At 61.3% G+C, this 14,933-nt stretch overlaps 2 protein-coding genes across 5 annotated transcripts in view; one reads left to right on the top strand and one right to left on the bottom strand.

The window, feature by feature from the left end:
- On the top strand, positions 1–8,256 carry C3H19orf25 (chromosome 3 C19orf25 homolog). Of its 2 annotated transcripts, XM_036846453.1 has the most exons (4): positions 1–50; positions 255–386; positions 4,268–4,437; positions 5,369–8,256. In XM_036846453.1, the coding sequence occupies exons 2-4, from the start codon at positions 257–259 to the stop codon at positions 5,534–5,536; spliced, it is 468 nt and encodes a 155-aa protein (XP_036702348.1). In that variant the 5' UTR covers positions 1–50; positions 255–256; the 3' UTR covers positions 5,537–8,256. The 2 variants fall into 2 exon arrangements, with proteins under 2 accessions (XP_036702348.1, XP_036702349.1); XM_036846454.1 differs by having other exon boundaries at positions 4,268–5,511.
- Positions 5,893–14,933, bottom strand: part of APC2 (APC regulator of WNT signaling pathway 2) — a 25,866-nt gene continuing 16,825 nt past the window's right edge. For all 3 annotated transcript variants that reach the window (XM_036846451.1, XM_036846450.1, XM_036846452.1), the window contains exon 15: positions 5,893–13,189. In XM_036846451.1, coding sequence (XP_036702346.1) covers positions 8,281–13,189 — 4,909 coding nt within the window. In that variant the 3' untranslated portion in view covers positions 5,893–8,280. The remainder of the gene's footprint in view (positions 13,190–14,933) is intronic.

The following is a 14,933-nucleotide window of genomic DNA, read 5'->3' on the forward strand; positions in this document are numbered from 1 at the left end:
AAGCGGAAGTGGCCGCTGGGCCGCGGTGGCGGGTGAAGCCTTTCCCCTAGGTGAGGCGGCGGTCGCCCTGGGAGCTTCAGCGGGAAGCTGGGGCATGGGTGGAGACGGAGGCTGAACCCCCTGGCCCTGTGCTGTTCGGCCCTGGGAGGAGCGGGGCAGGGCGCGTTTCGCCGGGAGCGGGGTTCCGGAGCGCGTGTAGGTGTTCGCTGGGCGGCAGGAACGACCCGGTCCACGCTCCCTTCTCCCACCTGCAGGGATGGGCTCCAAGGCCAAGAAGCGCGTGGTGCTGCCCACCCGCCCGGCGCCCCCCACGGTGGAGCAGATCCTGGAGGACGTGCGGGGGGCGCCCGCCGAGGACCTAGTCTTCACCGCCCTGGCCCGGGAAGGTAGGGGGAGCCCAGGTCGGGCAGGGGAGAGGCGGCCGAGAGACCCCAGCAGGAAGGGGCGGGGGAAGCGCCTGGCTGCCTTTAAGACATACTGGCAGAGTTAAGTAGTCAGGACGGAGACTGTCTGGCCCTGCAGTGCCAAAAATACGTAGGTCTGGCCTTTTGCAGAAAACGTGTGTCCACCCCTTGTTCAGAAGGTGGAAGCAGATGAGTGGCATACAGTTGTAGGGTGAATTTTGTGTTCCACTCTGTGAGGTTTGTTTATTCATTCAGCAAACCTTCATTGAGAACCTGTTGTGGGCCAGGGTCTAGTCTAAGCACTGAGGTGGATAGGTGATCAAAAAAGATGGAAATGCCTGGGACTTCCCTGGCGGTCGAGTGGTGAAGACTCGGCGCTTCCACTGCAGGCGCCACGGGTTCGCTCCCGGATCGGGGAACTCAGATCCTTCCTGCTGCGCGGCGCGGCCAAAGGAAAAAAAAAAAAAGTGCCTGCCCTCGGGCCATTCTAGTGGGTAGAGACATTCAATATGTAAGACTTGTGGGACGATAGAAAGTGAGAAGCGCTTTGGGGCTTTGTTTTTTGTTGTTGTTTGTTTGTTTTTGGTTTGTCTTTGTGTCTTTTTTTAAAGTTGAAGTATAGTTGATTCACAGTGTTTTGTTAACTCCTGATGTACAGCAAAGTGACTCAGTTATACATACATATACATTCTTCTTCATATTCTTTCCCATTATGGTTTATCACAGGATATTGAATATGGTTCCCTGTGCTCTAGAGTAGGACCTTGTTGTTTATACATTTTGTGTATAATAGTTTACATCTGCTAATCCCAAGCTCCCAATTCGTCCCTTCCTCGCCCCCCCTCCCCTTTGGCAAGCACAGTTCTGCTCTCTATGTCTGTGAGTCTGTTTCTGTTTCGTAGATAAGTTCATTTGGGTTGTTTTTTTTCTTTTCTTTTTTTTTTGGCCATGCTGTTCGGCATGTGGGATCTTAGTTCCCCGACCAGGGATCGAACCCACGCCCTCTGCAGTGAAAGTGTGGGGTCTTAACCACGGGGCCACCAGGGAAGTCCAATTTGGGTCATAATTTTTTATTTTTTAAATTTTTAAAATATTTATTGATTAACAAATATTTATTGAGGATATATGGTGTACTGCTATAACGTGAATGGTATTTTGTGTTTTTTTTAAAATTTATTTATTTTATTTTTGGCTGCACTGCGTCTCCGTTGCTACATGCGGGCCTCTCTCTAGTTGCAGCAAGTGGGGGCCACTCCTCGCTGTGGTGCGCGGGCTTCTCACTGAGGTGGCCTCTCTTGTTGCAGAACATGGGCTCTAGACGCACGGGCTCAGTAGTTGTGGTGCACGGGCCCAGCCGCTCCATGGCGTGTGGGATCTTCCTGGACCAGGGCCCAAACCCGTGTCCCCTGCATTGGCAGACGGATTCTTAACCACTGCGCCACCAGGGAAGCCCTGGGTCATATTTTAGATTCCACATATAAGTGATATATAGTTTCTGTCTTTCTTTTTCTGATTTATTTCACTTAGTATGATCATCTCTAGGTCCATCCATGTTGCTGCAAATGGCATTATTTCATCCTTTTTATGGCTGAGTAGTATTCCAGTGTGTGTGTGTGTGTGTGTGTGTGTGTGTACACACACACACACCATATCTTCTTTATCCATTCATCTGTTGATGGACATTCAGGTTGTTTCCATGTCTTGGCTATTGTAAATAGTGCTGCTGTGAACACTGGGGTGCGTGTGTCTTTTTGAATTAGAGGTTTTTCTGGCTATATGCCCGGAAATGGGATTGCTGGATCATATGGTAGCTCTATTTTTAGTTTTTTGAGGAGCCTCCATAGTGTTTTCCACAGTGGCTACACCAACTTACATTCCCACCAACAGTGTAGGAGGATTCCCTCTTCTCCACACCCTCTCCAGCATTTATTGTTTGTAGACTTTTTTTTTTTTTTTGGCTGCGTTGGGTCTTCATTGCTCTGCGTGGGTTTTCTCTAGTTGTGGCGAGCGGGGGCTACTCTTCGTTGCAGTGCATGGGCTTCTCATTGCGGTGGCACGGGCTCTAGGCACGCGGGCTTCAGTAGTTGTGCCTTGCAGGCTCAGCAGTTGTGGCGCACGGGCTTAGTTGCTCCGTGGCATGTGGGATCTTCCCGGACCAGGGCTCAAACCCGTGTCCCCTGCATTGGCAGGCGGATTCTTAACGACTGCGCCACCAGCGAAGACCCGTTTGTAGACTTTTTAATGATGGCCATTCTGACTGGTGTGAATTGATACCTCACTGCAGTTTTGATTTGCAGTTTTCTAATAATTAGCGATGTTGAGCATCTTTTCATGTGCCTCTTGGCCATCTGTATGTTTTCTTTGAAGACATGTCTGTTTAGGTCTTCTGCTCATTTTTCGATTGGGCTGTTTTGTTTTTTTGATTGAGTTGTATGAGCTGTTTGTATATTTTGGAGATTAAGCCCTTGTCAGTCGCATCATTTGCAAATATTTTCTCCCATTCCATAGGTTGACTTTTCGCTTTGATGGTTTCCTTTGCTGTACAAAAGCTTGTGAGTTTGATGAGGTCCCATCTGTTTATTTTTGCTTTTATTTCTATTATTCATTTATTTATATATTTTTGGCTGCGTTCGGTCTTTGTTGTGCCACATGGGATCTTCGCTGAGGCACGCGGGCTTCTCTCTAGTTGTGGCGCATGGGCTCCAGGGTGCATGGGCTCTGTAGTTTGCAGCACACGGGCTCTAGTTGAGGCGCACGAGCTCAGTAGTTTGCGGCATGTGGGATCTTAGTTCCCCCACCAGGGATCAAACCCTCATTCCCTGCATTGGAAGGTGGATTCTTTACCACTGGACCACCAGGGAAGTCCCAGTTTTGCTTTTATTTCTGTTGCCTTGGGAAACTGACCTAAGGAAATATTGGTACCATTTATGTCAGAGAATGTTTTGCCTGTGCTGTCTTCTTGAAGTTGTATGGTGTCATATCTTACATTTAAGTCTTTGAGCCATGTTGAGTTTATTTTTGTGTATGGTGTGAGGGAGTGTTCTAACTTCACTGATTTACACGTGGCTGTGGGACAACTATTATTTTTCTTAATAGTAAAAGAAAAAAAATTCTGATCTTTGTTCCATGTGGCCACATTTCAAGGGCTCAGGAGTCCCTGGTGGCTCAGCTGGAGGGCGTTTCCATCACTTGGAACGTCGTGTTGGACGGGGCAGCCCCAGGAACAGGAGCTGTATTTATCCCTGGCCCGCGGCTGGGTCTTCAGAGGCCATTTGAGCCCCAACTTAAGGATCCTGGGCCCAGTTACCCCATGAGCAGTGCCGGGGCCACTCGAGGGCGAGGGGCTTCCCCTGTCGGCCTGTGTTCACGTCTAGGACCGTACCTGGCCTCCGTGTGCACTGTCTGGCCTTTCCCACCTTGTTACTAAAGCAGATAAAGTGATTTTTAATTAAATGCCAGTGTTTCTGGGCCTGTTTGTAGACAAGGGGACCAGGCAGAGCGGAGAGGACCTTGACGTGTCTCCAGGTGGCCCTGAAACCTGTGCTTTTCCTGCCCTGGTTCCCCCCCCCCCCCGCCCCCCGCCACGCCCTTTAGGAAGCGTGGTCATTGGGAAATGTGCGTCCACGCCCTCCTGGCCTCCTCCCACCTCCCTGATTGCTGAGAGCACAGGTGAGGCCGGCCGGCTCATGGTCAGGGTCAAGGCCCTTTCCAGGAGCTGGAGCCCACCCCCAGGCGGGGCGGAGGGACGGTGGAATCCGGCCTTTTCTGTGACCTGTCCCCTTCGGTCCACTGCTTTCTTTGGGGGGTAAACTGAGTCCCCTATGTGGCCAGCGGGCAGTGATGCTGCCGTGTCCTGTCCCCAGACCCCCCAGCCCCCTCTGGGAGGGCCGAGGACACTGAGGCCCAGCGGGAGCAGCTCTACCAGCAGAGCCGGGTCTACGTGGCCACGAACCAGCGGCTGTGGCATGCGGGCGCCCAGCTGAAGCAGCAGCGCGAGGAGCTGCGGCGGGCACGCGAGGAGCTGGAGCAGGAGGTCAGCCACGTGGGCCAGGTGGCTCTGCCGGGCGCCGCGGCCGCCACCTCCTTGGGCTGACCCGGCTCCCCGGGGCCTCGGGGGCTCCGCTCGACACCTGGTCTGGCGCACCTCACCTGACACCTGGCCCCTGGTCCCGGAACCAGGGTCCAGGCTCTCTGTTCCGCGGCCTAGGCACGCCTGGCACCCAGAGACCCCGGGGGACACAGCCTGCCCAGGGGGTGGGGCTGCCTCAGCCAGGCACAGGCCCCTCCCCGAGGGTGGGGTCCGGGTTGTGCGCATGACCCTCGCCCTGAGGAGCCCCGACTGGACTTCCTGCGGGGCCCAGCCCCCGAGGGCCCTCCGTCCATCCTCCCTTCCTTCCTCTGGCGACCCTGCTTCACTGCCCCCCCCCATCAGGCTGAGCTGGTGCCGTCTCCGTGTGAACTGGGGGTCCCAGGGGTCCCAGAAGAGGGTAAGGAGTTCAGTGTCCTCCCTGACGCGTGGTGGCTGAGGTTATGTGAGGAGCTGTGGCCCCCCCAGGGCCCAGATCTGAGATGGGGCCTCGCGGTGGGTGCCACCCCTCAGGGCCCCCGGCACTCCGACCCAGGGCCTGGGCGCTCCCCCAGGGCACTTGTCTGTCCGTCAGCTGTGGGGTTCTGTCACACGGGGGCGCCATGAGAGGACGTGGTGGTCAGTCCACTGCCCCGGGCCATCACCCAGCTGCCCTCCTGTCCGTGCACCTTGGTCTGCGGACAGGTGGGTGGTGGGGCAGGAGAGGATCTTGAAAAGGGCATCACCCTAAAAAACCATCCCATGAAGACCAGAGAAGCAGTAGGCCGGCGGGAGGTGGCCCCGGGGCCAGGACCGTCGTGGATGAGCCCGAGTCCCTCCGATGAAATCCCCGTGTGTAGCTGTCTGAACAGTGCCCCGATGGACCACTCCTTTGCAGGGTCCCTGGAAGCTCGGGGCAGTGCTGGGACCCAGCACGCAGGGCCCTGACAAGGGAGACCCTGCGCATCCCAGGAAGAAAGAGTGTCTGCTTCACCCTGAGAGACCCCAAAACTGGAGACTTGACCTTGGAGGCCCAGGTGTCAAGAAAGTGCGGGCTTGCCTCTAGTGGCAGCAGTGGACGCCAGGCTGCCTCCTCCAGGGCGCACTGGCTAACAGCGGGCCCTTGGGGTGAGCTGCTTCCCCTCTCCCTGCCCTGCCTGGCCTCCGAGTGGGGCCGCCTGTCTTTGGGGCACTGTCCACCCTCCGGATCCCCCCGGCATCAGGCAGAGACACTCCACTGACTCCTGCCGGGTGCCTCCCCCTGCGCCTGTCCTGAGCGCTCTCCCTGCACCCCCGGGTCACGCTGGGGCTCAGCCCTCGGGCGTCCCCTTGCGTCCTCACGGTTGTGGGGAGCGAGGCTCTGCGGGCGGCACGTGGACCCCCACCCCGGCTTGTCCCCTCTGGAGACGGGCGCAGGCAGTGTGGAGCGCAACTCAACAGCTGTTTATTAAAGGTGCATATGGGACGCCTGGTTCCGCGGCCTCCTTCCGCCAGATGACGGCTTTACGGTTGGGGGGACGGGATGGCACGGGGCTGTACATATTTACATGTGTCCGGTGGCACTGCAGACCCAGGAGGGAGACGCAGGGTGGAGGGGGAGCCTAGACCGCTGGGCTCGGGCTGTAGCCGGCAGGGTGGCAGGGGTCAGGTGATGCACCGAATCCAGAACCCAGCTCGTGGCGTCCGTCTGCCCCTGGGCCAAGGTCCGGGAGTGGGTGCCCCATGTCCCCTCAGCGGGTGGCCAGGCGGCGTCCTGAGGGCTTCAGACTGTGGTCCTCCAGCTCCTGCCTCAGACGACTGTCCAGCAACCGCCACTGCTTTCCTCCAGGAAGCCCATCTTCTCAGGGCCCTGGGCCCCCACTGGCCCGCTGGGCTGGGTGATGAGGTGTGGCTGGCCCCGCTGCAGGGTTTGGACAAGGCAGAGGTGGCTCTGACAGGATGGCCCCGGCCTGGGGAGAGAACGCCTGGGCCAGACAGAGGGCAGCGGGGGCGGCCGGGGAGGGTCCTCTGCCCCCAGTCACGGTGGCCGCGCTGCTCGCCGAGAGGTAGCTCTGGGAGTTCGCCCCACGGCCCACGTGGGGAGACAGGCACACAGCGGCCAGAGCGCCACCTGGGTCTCCCAGTGCGGGGGGCTCCCACCCCACCCCTCACGGCGGGGCGAGCTGGGGTGGGGCCCCCTTTTCCAGGGGAGGCTGGCCCGTGGTGGTGGGGGGCAGCATCCTTCAGCCCCCATATCTGAGAAGGCGCTCGGAAGACCCCCCAGCCCCGCCCTTCTGGCTACTGAAGGGGACTGGGGGCCGGGGGCGTCTGGTTTCTGAGACGCGTCTGATCCTGATCCTGATCCGCCAGGGGGCCGGGTTCCTGGCACCCTGCTCAGCCCCCGGCCTCCTCCACTGCTGCCGCCGGCTGGCCCTCCACAGGAGGGGCACGTGGTGCAGCCCTTCCCTCGTGCTGCGTCCAGGCCCTCAGGCAGAGTCCTGGCGCCTGTCCTGCAGGACGGGTGTCGGGTGTGAGGGAGAGGTTGCAGCGAGTCTGTGTGTCTCAGCGGCGGCACGGTGTCCGAGGGAGAGGAGGGGCAGTCGGTGGCGCCCGGGGTGGAGATGGGGCCCCTCTAGCACCTCCTCTTGACTCAGCCTTGCTCCCCCTCCTCCCAGAGAAAGGACGGACGCCGGCACAGGGTTCCCCGGCCCCAGGAGCAGCTCTGCAGGGCGACTGTGACTGCATATCCGCGGGTCGGCCGAGAGCAGCCCCGCCCAGAGCCGGGTTCTGCAGGGAGGCGGTGGGCGGCTCTTCCTGCAGGTGTGCCGGGGCTCCCCCTCCGCCTCCTCTGGGACCAGCTCCCTGCAGCACCTGTGGGCTCCAGGGCCTCCCACTCCGAGTCCCACAGCTGTGCTGGACCTCAGGGAGGAGGCCGTGCCCGCACGGAGCCCACAGATCCAGGGCTTCCCGCGTCGCAAAGGAGATTGAGATCGAAAAGGGAAAGGCCGGGGGCCGGGCGGGCGCCTGCCGGGACGTCCTCTCTTAGAGTGCAGTCCAGGCCCGGCGGCGGGGCGGTCAGCCGGGCCCCGGCCTCCCCTCGGTGCCCCGCCCGCCTCGGCCAGAGCCCTCGCGGCACGCCTGCCTCTCCGTGTTCCTTACGAGGGTTGCGGGGGTGCTGTGTCCAGACCACCCCCGGCCAGTCCCGGGGTGCTCCAGGCTCCCTACACTCGCCGTCTCCGGTGGGGCCCCCTTTCTGTGGGGCTCAGCCGCGCCCCTCCCCCGTGCCCCACGCCGAGGCTGAACAGGCAGACGAACCGGCTAAACCCTCGTGAACAAGTTACTCAGCCTTGCCCGTAATTACAGGCTTCCTGCTGCGCCTGCTCTGCCACGGTTGCCTGCCGCTGCCCCCAGCTGGCAGGCTCCCGTCCCCCACGTCGGCGGGCGGGCACTGTCACCTCCCTGCGGCTCCCCGGAGGGGAGGGGAGGGGGTGTGGTGCTGATGCTGGGCCCGGTGGGGTCAGGAGCCCAGGAGGGCACTGCCGAGGACAGCCCCAGCCAGGAGCGCGGTCTCCGCGTGGGGGCCAGGCTGGGACGGCGCCCCCGTGGGCGCCCCCTGGCGGGGACGTAAGGTCCACCCTGCAGCTCACTTTCCTTGCGGAGCCCCCTGGGCACGGAAGCAAGCGTCTACGCAGTGAGTGTGGGGCCCGTACGGGCAGGGCAGAGGCTCAGAGGGCGGGGGCCCGGGTGGGCAGGCGGGTGCTGGGACCACCCTCGGGGCAGCCAGACGGCCCTGGGCCGGGAGAGGACGTTCTGGAAGGCCAGCCCCGGCCACTATCCCAGGAGGCCGGTAGGGACGGGGGCGGGGGCTTTCTCCACGGCAGAGTCAGTGGTGGCTGCCACCATGGGGCTGGGCACGTAGTTGAAGGGGGGGACGCGGGCGGAGCGGCTGGGGGAGCCGTGTCGGCTGGCGGGGACGAAGGGGCCGGGGGCGGGCGCCTTGGCGGGGCCCGGCCCGTCCACGTCGCTGCCGAGGAGGAGGGAGGGGGGGCCGCCGGTCGTGGCCTGTGGGGTCGCCCAGCTCTCCAGGCTCGGGGACGTGCTCGAGTTGGTCTTGGCAGTCGCGAAGTCCTCGGTCTGGACCACGGCGTCGCTGGTCTTGCGCTGCGGAGGGCCTGTGGGGCCGTCCTCGGGTGAGGAGCCCAGCAGGGGCAGGGCGCGGGGGGGCAGCGTGCTCCGCAGGATGTGCGGGACGTCCTCGTCCCGGATGCGACGCCACGTGGTGCCCGGCGCGGCCTCCCCAGTGCTGCTGCAGGGCGCGTTGTCCGCCACAGGCCCAGGGGCGGGGGCGTCGGGCCCGCGGGCCACACTGATGTGAGGCAGGGAGGCGTAGCGCTTGACCGTCTCGGGCCGCGCGGCCGGCGTGCGGACCGGCAGGCGAGACGGGCTCTCAGAGCTGGTGCGCCGGGGCAGCCGCTCGCCCGGGCCGGGCCGGGCCATGGGGGGCCGCTGGGGGGCCGGAGCCTGCCGGGGGGCCCCCCGCAGCTCATCACAGCGCGAGGAGCATAGGAAGACGGCAGGTAGCGCGGGCCGGCCACGGCGGGGCAGGCTGGCCTGGGCAGCCGGGGTGGCGGCCTCGGCGGCGGACAGTTCGGAGCGTCGGCGGCGCAGCAGGCCCGGCGACTCCTTGATGAAGGTCAGCTGCCGCCGGAAACCGGAGCGGTCGGAGGCCTCGCTGCCGCTGGAGCGGGCGGAGGCCACACGAGGCAGCCCCGGGCGGCCCCCTCGGGCCCTTGGACCTGGCTCCGGGGCTGCCCTGGCCAGGGGTGGCGGCCCCCGCCTGGCGGGCCTCTGCATGAAGGGGATCCGCACGGGCGACTTCTGTGTCTTGTGCTGCTTGGCCAGCAGGGCCCGGGCGGGAGTCTTGGTTGCGGGGGAGGCCCCGGGGCCAGGCAGGGGTCCTGCAGCCTGGACGGCCGGGGGTGACCTCCTCGTCAGAGGCTGGGAGGCCGGGGAGGTCTGGGAGGAGCTCGACGAGGGGGTCTTGGCCAGGCGGGCGGGTGGCGTGGCGCTCCTCTGAGGGGGGCTCAGCGCCGCCAGCTCTGAGATCTTGCCAGGTCGGTGCAGGCTTCGAGACCGCTGCTGCCCGGGGCCTGAGGTTTTGGCGGGGGCTGCTGGCTGCACTGGGTTTGGGGCTCCCGTCTTTCTCGGCACATTGCGGGGCCCAGGGGCACCTTTGGGCTGGGCCCGGGTCGCTGGGCTGGGCATGTAGATCACCGTCCGTCCCCGGAGCACGGCTGGCACCCCAGACGTGGCCTGAGTGCCACGTGGCTTCTCCAGGTCGCCGCTGCGCTGGGCCAGAGCCCTGTCCCGTTTCTCTGGCCGCATGGCACTGCCCGCCTGGCCCTCTGCCCTTGGCCGTCGCCCCTTCCTGTGCAGGGGAGGCTGCAGGGTGGAGCCCACCGACTGCCCTGAGGCAAAGGACAGGACGGAGTCGGACTCAGAGGAGGCCTCGCGGGTGGCCGCCGCCGCCGCCTGGTGTAGCCACGTGACGATGGAGTTGGCCCCCTCCTGGATGGCGCGCCACTCAACGCTGTCCAGGTCTGAGGCGTGGTCCGAGCCCGCCGCCTCCTCACTGTGCTCCCGGGGCCCCTCTGCTGGCCTCTTCTGCTGCTGCGCCGCTCGGGACTGGCGGCACCCTGGGCCAGACACCTGGGGCCGGCGTCTGGGCACGGCTGAGCCAGTGCAGCGCCGGAGCAGCTCTGCCTCGGCCCGCGGGCGGGGGGCGCCGTCCCGCCTGCCCCCGGGGCCTGGGTCCTTGGTGACCCCTGGCTCGCGGGCTCGGGACCGGCTGGCCGTGCGGTCAAAGGGTTCAGGCTCGCTCAGGGAGCTGGCGGAGGAGCTCAGGGAGTAGCATGGTGGTGTCTCATCGGCAATGAGGCTGGGCTGGCCCCTGGCGGGTGGCGCGACCTTGGGCGCAGCAACCTTGGGCGGCGTGACCTTGGGCGCAGCAACCTTGGGTGGCGCGACCTTGGGCACGGCCTGCACCTCCTTCCTGCCACCAGCCAGGGATTCCCTCTTCACCGCGCGGGGGATCGCAGATGCCCGCCGCGGGGGTGCCACCGCCGCTGCCGCGGACGGCTCCTCGTCTGAGTCGTTGCCGTAGAAGCAGTACACAGCCTCCTCGGTGGGCGTCGTGAGGCACAGAGATTGCAGGGCCCCGTCCCCACGCGCCCGGCCCGGGCGGGAGCTGTCCCTGTCCCTGCAGGCGCTCGGGGGCCGGCAGAGGGGCAGCTCGAGCCCTGCGCGGCTCCTGCCAGCCCCCCGGGGCTGCTCTGTGCTCCGGCCCGTGCCCCCCGCCCTGTGCCGGTGCCCGGCGGGCTGCCTGGTGGGGGCGGCACGGCCTGCAGCCTTCTGCCCCTGCGCAGGCCCGCCGTCCCCGGGGGGTCCCTGCAGTGTTTCCTCGCTGAGGGAGGTGGCGCTGGAGAACGTGACTGGCGTACCCTCGGCCGAGTCGGTGCAGGACTCATCCTCCCGGGCTGGGGCGGGCACCAGCATGTAGACGGGCACAGGCAGGGTGCGGCGGCCAGGCACCAGTGCCGAGGCCACCTTGCGGAGCCGGGCGGGCACGGCCCCACCCAGGCACTCGCGCAGCAGCTCCAGGTCCCGGTCGGTGGATGTTGGCCCTTCGAGGCGGCCGCCGGCCTCGTCCCGCCGGCGGTGCCCGGGGCCCACGCCTCCCCCACTGCTGCGCTCGGGGCAGGCCGGGGGCAGCAGCCGCAGCTCCACGTCCTTCTGCACGTAGAGCTCGTGCAGAGCCAGCGCACTCAGGCTGGAAGCACATGAGAAGTTCTCGTCGGGCTTCTCCACAGTGAAGCGCACGCTGCCCGCGTCCAGCTCGGACGGCAGCCGGCAGCGCTCCCGGCAGTCGGCGATGTCCAGGAAGCGCTTCACGTAGCTCTCCCACTGCAGGCTGAACTGGGTGGCCTCACGCTCGCCCGGCGGCGCGGGGGCTGGCGGGGGCGTCTTGCTGCGGCTCGGTGGCATAGTCTGCCCGGGGCTGTCAGGAAGCTCGCTGGGGCTGACTGTGCCGCTGCCCAGCCCGCTGCACGGGTCGCTGGCGACGGAGCTGGCGATGGATGGGCTCTCGAAGCTGCCCAGCGAGCTGACCGAGCTGCAGCGGCTCAGCACCAGTGGCGTCTCCTGCACGCAGTTCTCGGACGAGCTGGACGGCGTGGCGTCCTCCACCCCCAGGCCCCGGCCCCGCTGAGGCACCGGGATGGCCATGGGCAGGGAGGCGGCCCCCGGCCCCTGCCAGGCCCCGTCCAGCCCGGCCTCACTGGGGCCGGCCTCCTCCAGCCCCTCCAGGGACGAGTCGCTGTCGTCCAGGTCCCCGGCCTCACTGGGCCCTGGGCGGCCGGCCGAGGACAGTGAGGACAGGGAGCTGCAGCGCGACAGGCAGAGGGGTGCCTTCTCCGCCGCCAGCTTCTCGGGCACCTTGTTCAGGTCCTCTGCGGGCAGCCAGGCCTGTTTCCGGGCCCTGGGGGCCAGGGACCCCGCGCCCGCCCTGGCGGTGCCCTCAAGCAGCGGCACGTGCTTGTAGGTGGGCGACAGCTTGATGGTGCACACGCGGGCATCTGTGGCCGCGGCGTCCCGGGCCTTGGGCTCAACCTGGCCGCTGGGCAGGTTGAGGTCAAGCCGGCTGGGCCGCGCCTGGCCGCACAGGGGTCCCTCGCAATGCTCGGCCAGCGCGGCCAGCGGGTAGGGCCGCGAGTGCTCGCGGGGACAGTGCCCGTCGCTGGTGCTGCCGCTGTTAAGACTGTCGTTGGAGAGGCTGGCGTGGGCCGCCTTGAGCCGCAGCAGCGGGTGAGCCCGGCCGCCGGCCTCTCGCCGCCCCGCCTCGGGCCCCCGGCAAGGGGAGCAGGAGTGCGCGCGGCCCTCCCGCGGGGCCTCCTGCCCGGGATCCCCAGAGCTGAGGCTGAAGCTGTCGTCGGACGAGGTGTGCAGGGCCGAGATGTCCTCCACCAGCCGGTCGATGCGCGCCACTGCCAGTGCCAGCTTGGCCTTGGCCCTGGCTGCCACAGCTGCCTCCCCGCCGGCCTCCTTCTCGGACTCCAGGCCGCCCCGGCGGGCGGGGGGGGTGCGGGCCAGCGCCTGGCCCTGCAGGAAGGGGCTGCCCAGGAAGAGGGGCAGCACGGCGGGGCTGGCAGGCTCGGCGGTGGCGGCAGCAGCGGTGGCCAGGGAGGGTGCGTCGTCATCATCGAAGCAGCCCGAGTCAGAAGCGTAGTCCTGGGCCAGGCCGTCCAGGTGGCGCAGGGGCGGCAACGGCTTCTTGGAGGCGGCCTCGGCCTCGGGCAGGCCCTGCTTCTCCAGGTGGTCGAGTGCCTGCGCCAGGTGCCGCGCGTCCAGCGCAGCCTCCAGCGCCCGCTGCTTGCGCACGTACAGGCTGGGCGCACAGGCGCCGGGGGAGACGGCGGTGGCCGCCGCCTGGTACTTGGCGGGCCGGTGGGCCAGCAGGTTGCGCAGGGCGGCGGCGCTGCCCATGGCGATCATCTTGTGCTTGGAGTGCACCAGGTTGCGCAGCATGCCCACGGCGCCCAGGTCCCACAGCAGCTCCTGGTCGCCGGCGCTGCGGGCCGACAGGTTCCAGAGCGTGCCGCATGCGTTGCTCACGATGGTCAGGCTGTGCGACGTCAGGTGCTGCAGCAGCGTCTGCAGGCAGTTGTGGTCCCGCAGCACCTGCCTACGGGGGCCCGAGGGGCGAGGAGGGGCGGGAGGAGCGCGTCAGGCCCCCCGCCCAGCTCGGTCCCCAGCCCGCCGGCCGGCAGTACTGTGGCCACGTGGGGCAAGTCAGAACAGAAGGTGCCCAGGTAACTTTGAATTTCAAAGGAAGGGATACATTTTTAGTAAAAGTATATCCCAAATATTGAATGCGCTGTACTTGTGTGAAAGCTTTCATTCATTGATGTCAACAAACTATTTATGAAACAATACTAATGTATTAATATTACTTATTTAAAATGAAATTTCATTAAAACCATCTCATTTTATTTCTTTAATTTTTATTTTACATTGGAGTACAGCTGATTTACAGTGTTGTGTTACTTTCAGGTGTACAGCTAAGTGATTCAGTTATACATATACACGTATCCGTTCTTTTTCAGATTCTTTCCCCATTTAGGTTATTACAGACCATTGATTGGAGTTCCCTGTGCTACACAGTAGGTCCTGTTGATTACCTATTTTATGTATAGTACTGTAGAGTATAACTCATTTTAGGGCACCTAAATCTTGTGATATTTGGGATATACTAAAGATATATTTCTGTTTGCTTTTAAAAATACTAAGTATTGTTTCTTAATTATTGGCCTTACTAGTAAATAAATGTTTTATTTTACATGGTAAGATCTTTAGCACAAGTATCTCCCATGCAACATTCAGGAATATACTAAAGATAGTATTTTTAAAAGAAGACAAAAATCTAAGTATTGTTTGTTAATTATTAGCATTATTAGTAAATTAATGTTTTATTTTAATTGATAAAGTCTTTAGCACAAGCATATCCCATGCAGTATTTAGGATATGCTTTTTAAAAGTTATGTGTTTTCATACATCTGAAGCATTATTTATTAGTAGTATTAACAAATAATTTTATTTATTTTAATAAAGAACACATTTTTACTATTATTTAGAAAATAATGCATTTTTATTTTAATAAATTAATTTAAAATTCAGTATATCCCACGCAATATTTCGGATATACTTATACTTTTTAATAGCTATGTATTTTCATACCTTAGAAGTATTACTTATTATTAATGTTACCTAGTAGGTAATAAATATTTATGCTAATGAAGAATAAGCATTGTTTTATTTATTAATATTGCTTAGTGAATAATATTTTAATAAAGAACAAGTATTTATTATTAATATTATTTAGAAAATTATGTATATTTTTACTAAGTTAATTTAAAATTTAGTACAAGTATATCCCGTGCAGTGTTTGGGATGTATTTATACTAAAGATAGTACTTTTAAAGTAAACAGAAATCTCAATATTGTTTGTTATTAGCATTATTAATAAATTAATGTTTTATTTTAATTGGTAAAATCTTTAGCACAAGTATATCCCATGCATTATTTGGGATATACTTTTTAACGGTTACGTATTTTCATACGTTAGAAGCATTACTGTTAACGTTACCTAGTAAGAAGTAAATATTTATGTTAATGAAGAATAAGCATTGTTTACTACTTAGTGCGTAATAGTTTGAAAAAGAACAAGCATTATTAATATGACTTAGAATGCTACGTATGTTTTTACTAAGTTAATTTAAAATGTGGTACGAGTATATCCCAGGCAGTATTTGGGATGTATTTATACTAAGAACAGTCAGCGACCGGGGATGCATCGGGCCAACCCATTCGCAGGAGGACGAGGCTCGGCTCCCCGTGGTTCACCGCAGAGGGGGAGCCGCCTCCCCCAC

The sequence above is a fragment of the Balaenoptera musculus genome, chromosome 3 (assembly GCF_009873245.2).
Source record: "Balaenoptera musculus isolate JJ_BM4_2016_0621 chromosome 3, mBalMus1.pri.v3, whole genome shotgun sequence".
In the NCBI taxonomy this organism is placed as follows: domain Eukaryota; kingdom Metazoa; phylum Chordata; class Mammalia; order Artiodactyla; family Balaenopteridae; genus Balaenoptera; species Balaenoptera musculus.

Coding starts and splice junctions, on each gene's coding strand:
- C3H19orf25 (XM_036846453.1), top strand. CDS start 257: ATGGGCTCCAAGGCCAAGAAGCGCGTGGTGCTGCCCACCCGCCCGGCG. Junction 387..4,267: donor CACCGCCCTGGCCCGGGAAG/GTAGGGGGAGCC, acceptor TCCTGTCCCCAG/ACCCCCCAGCCCCCTCTGGG. Junction 4,438..5,368: donor GCGAGGAGCTGGAGCAGGAG/GTCAGCCACGTG, acceptor ACTCCTTTGCAG/GGTCCCTGGAAGCTCGGGGC.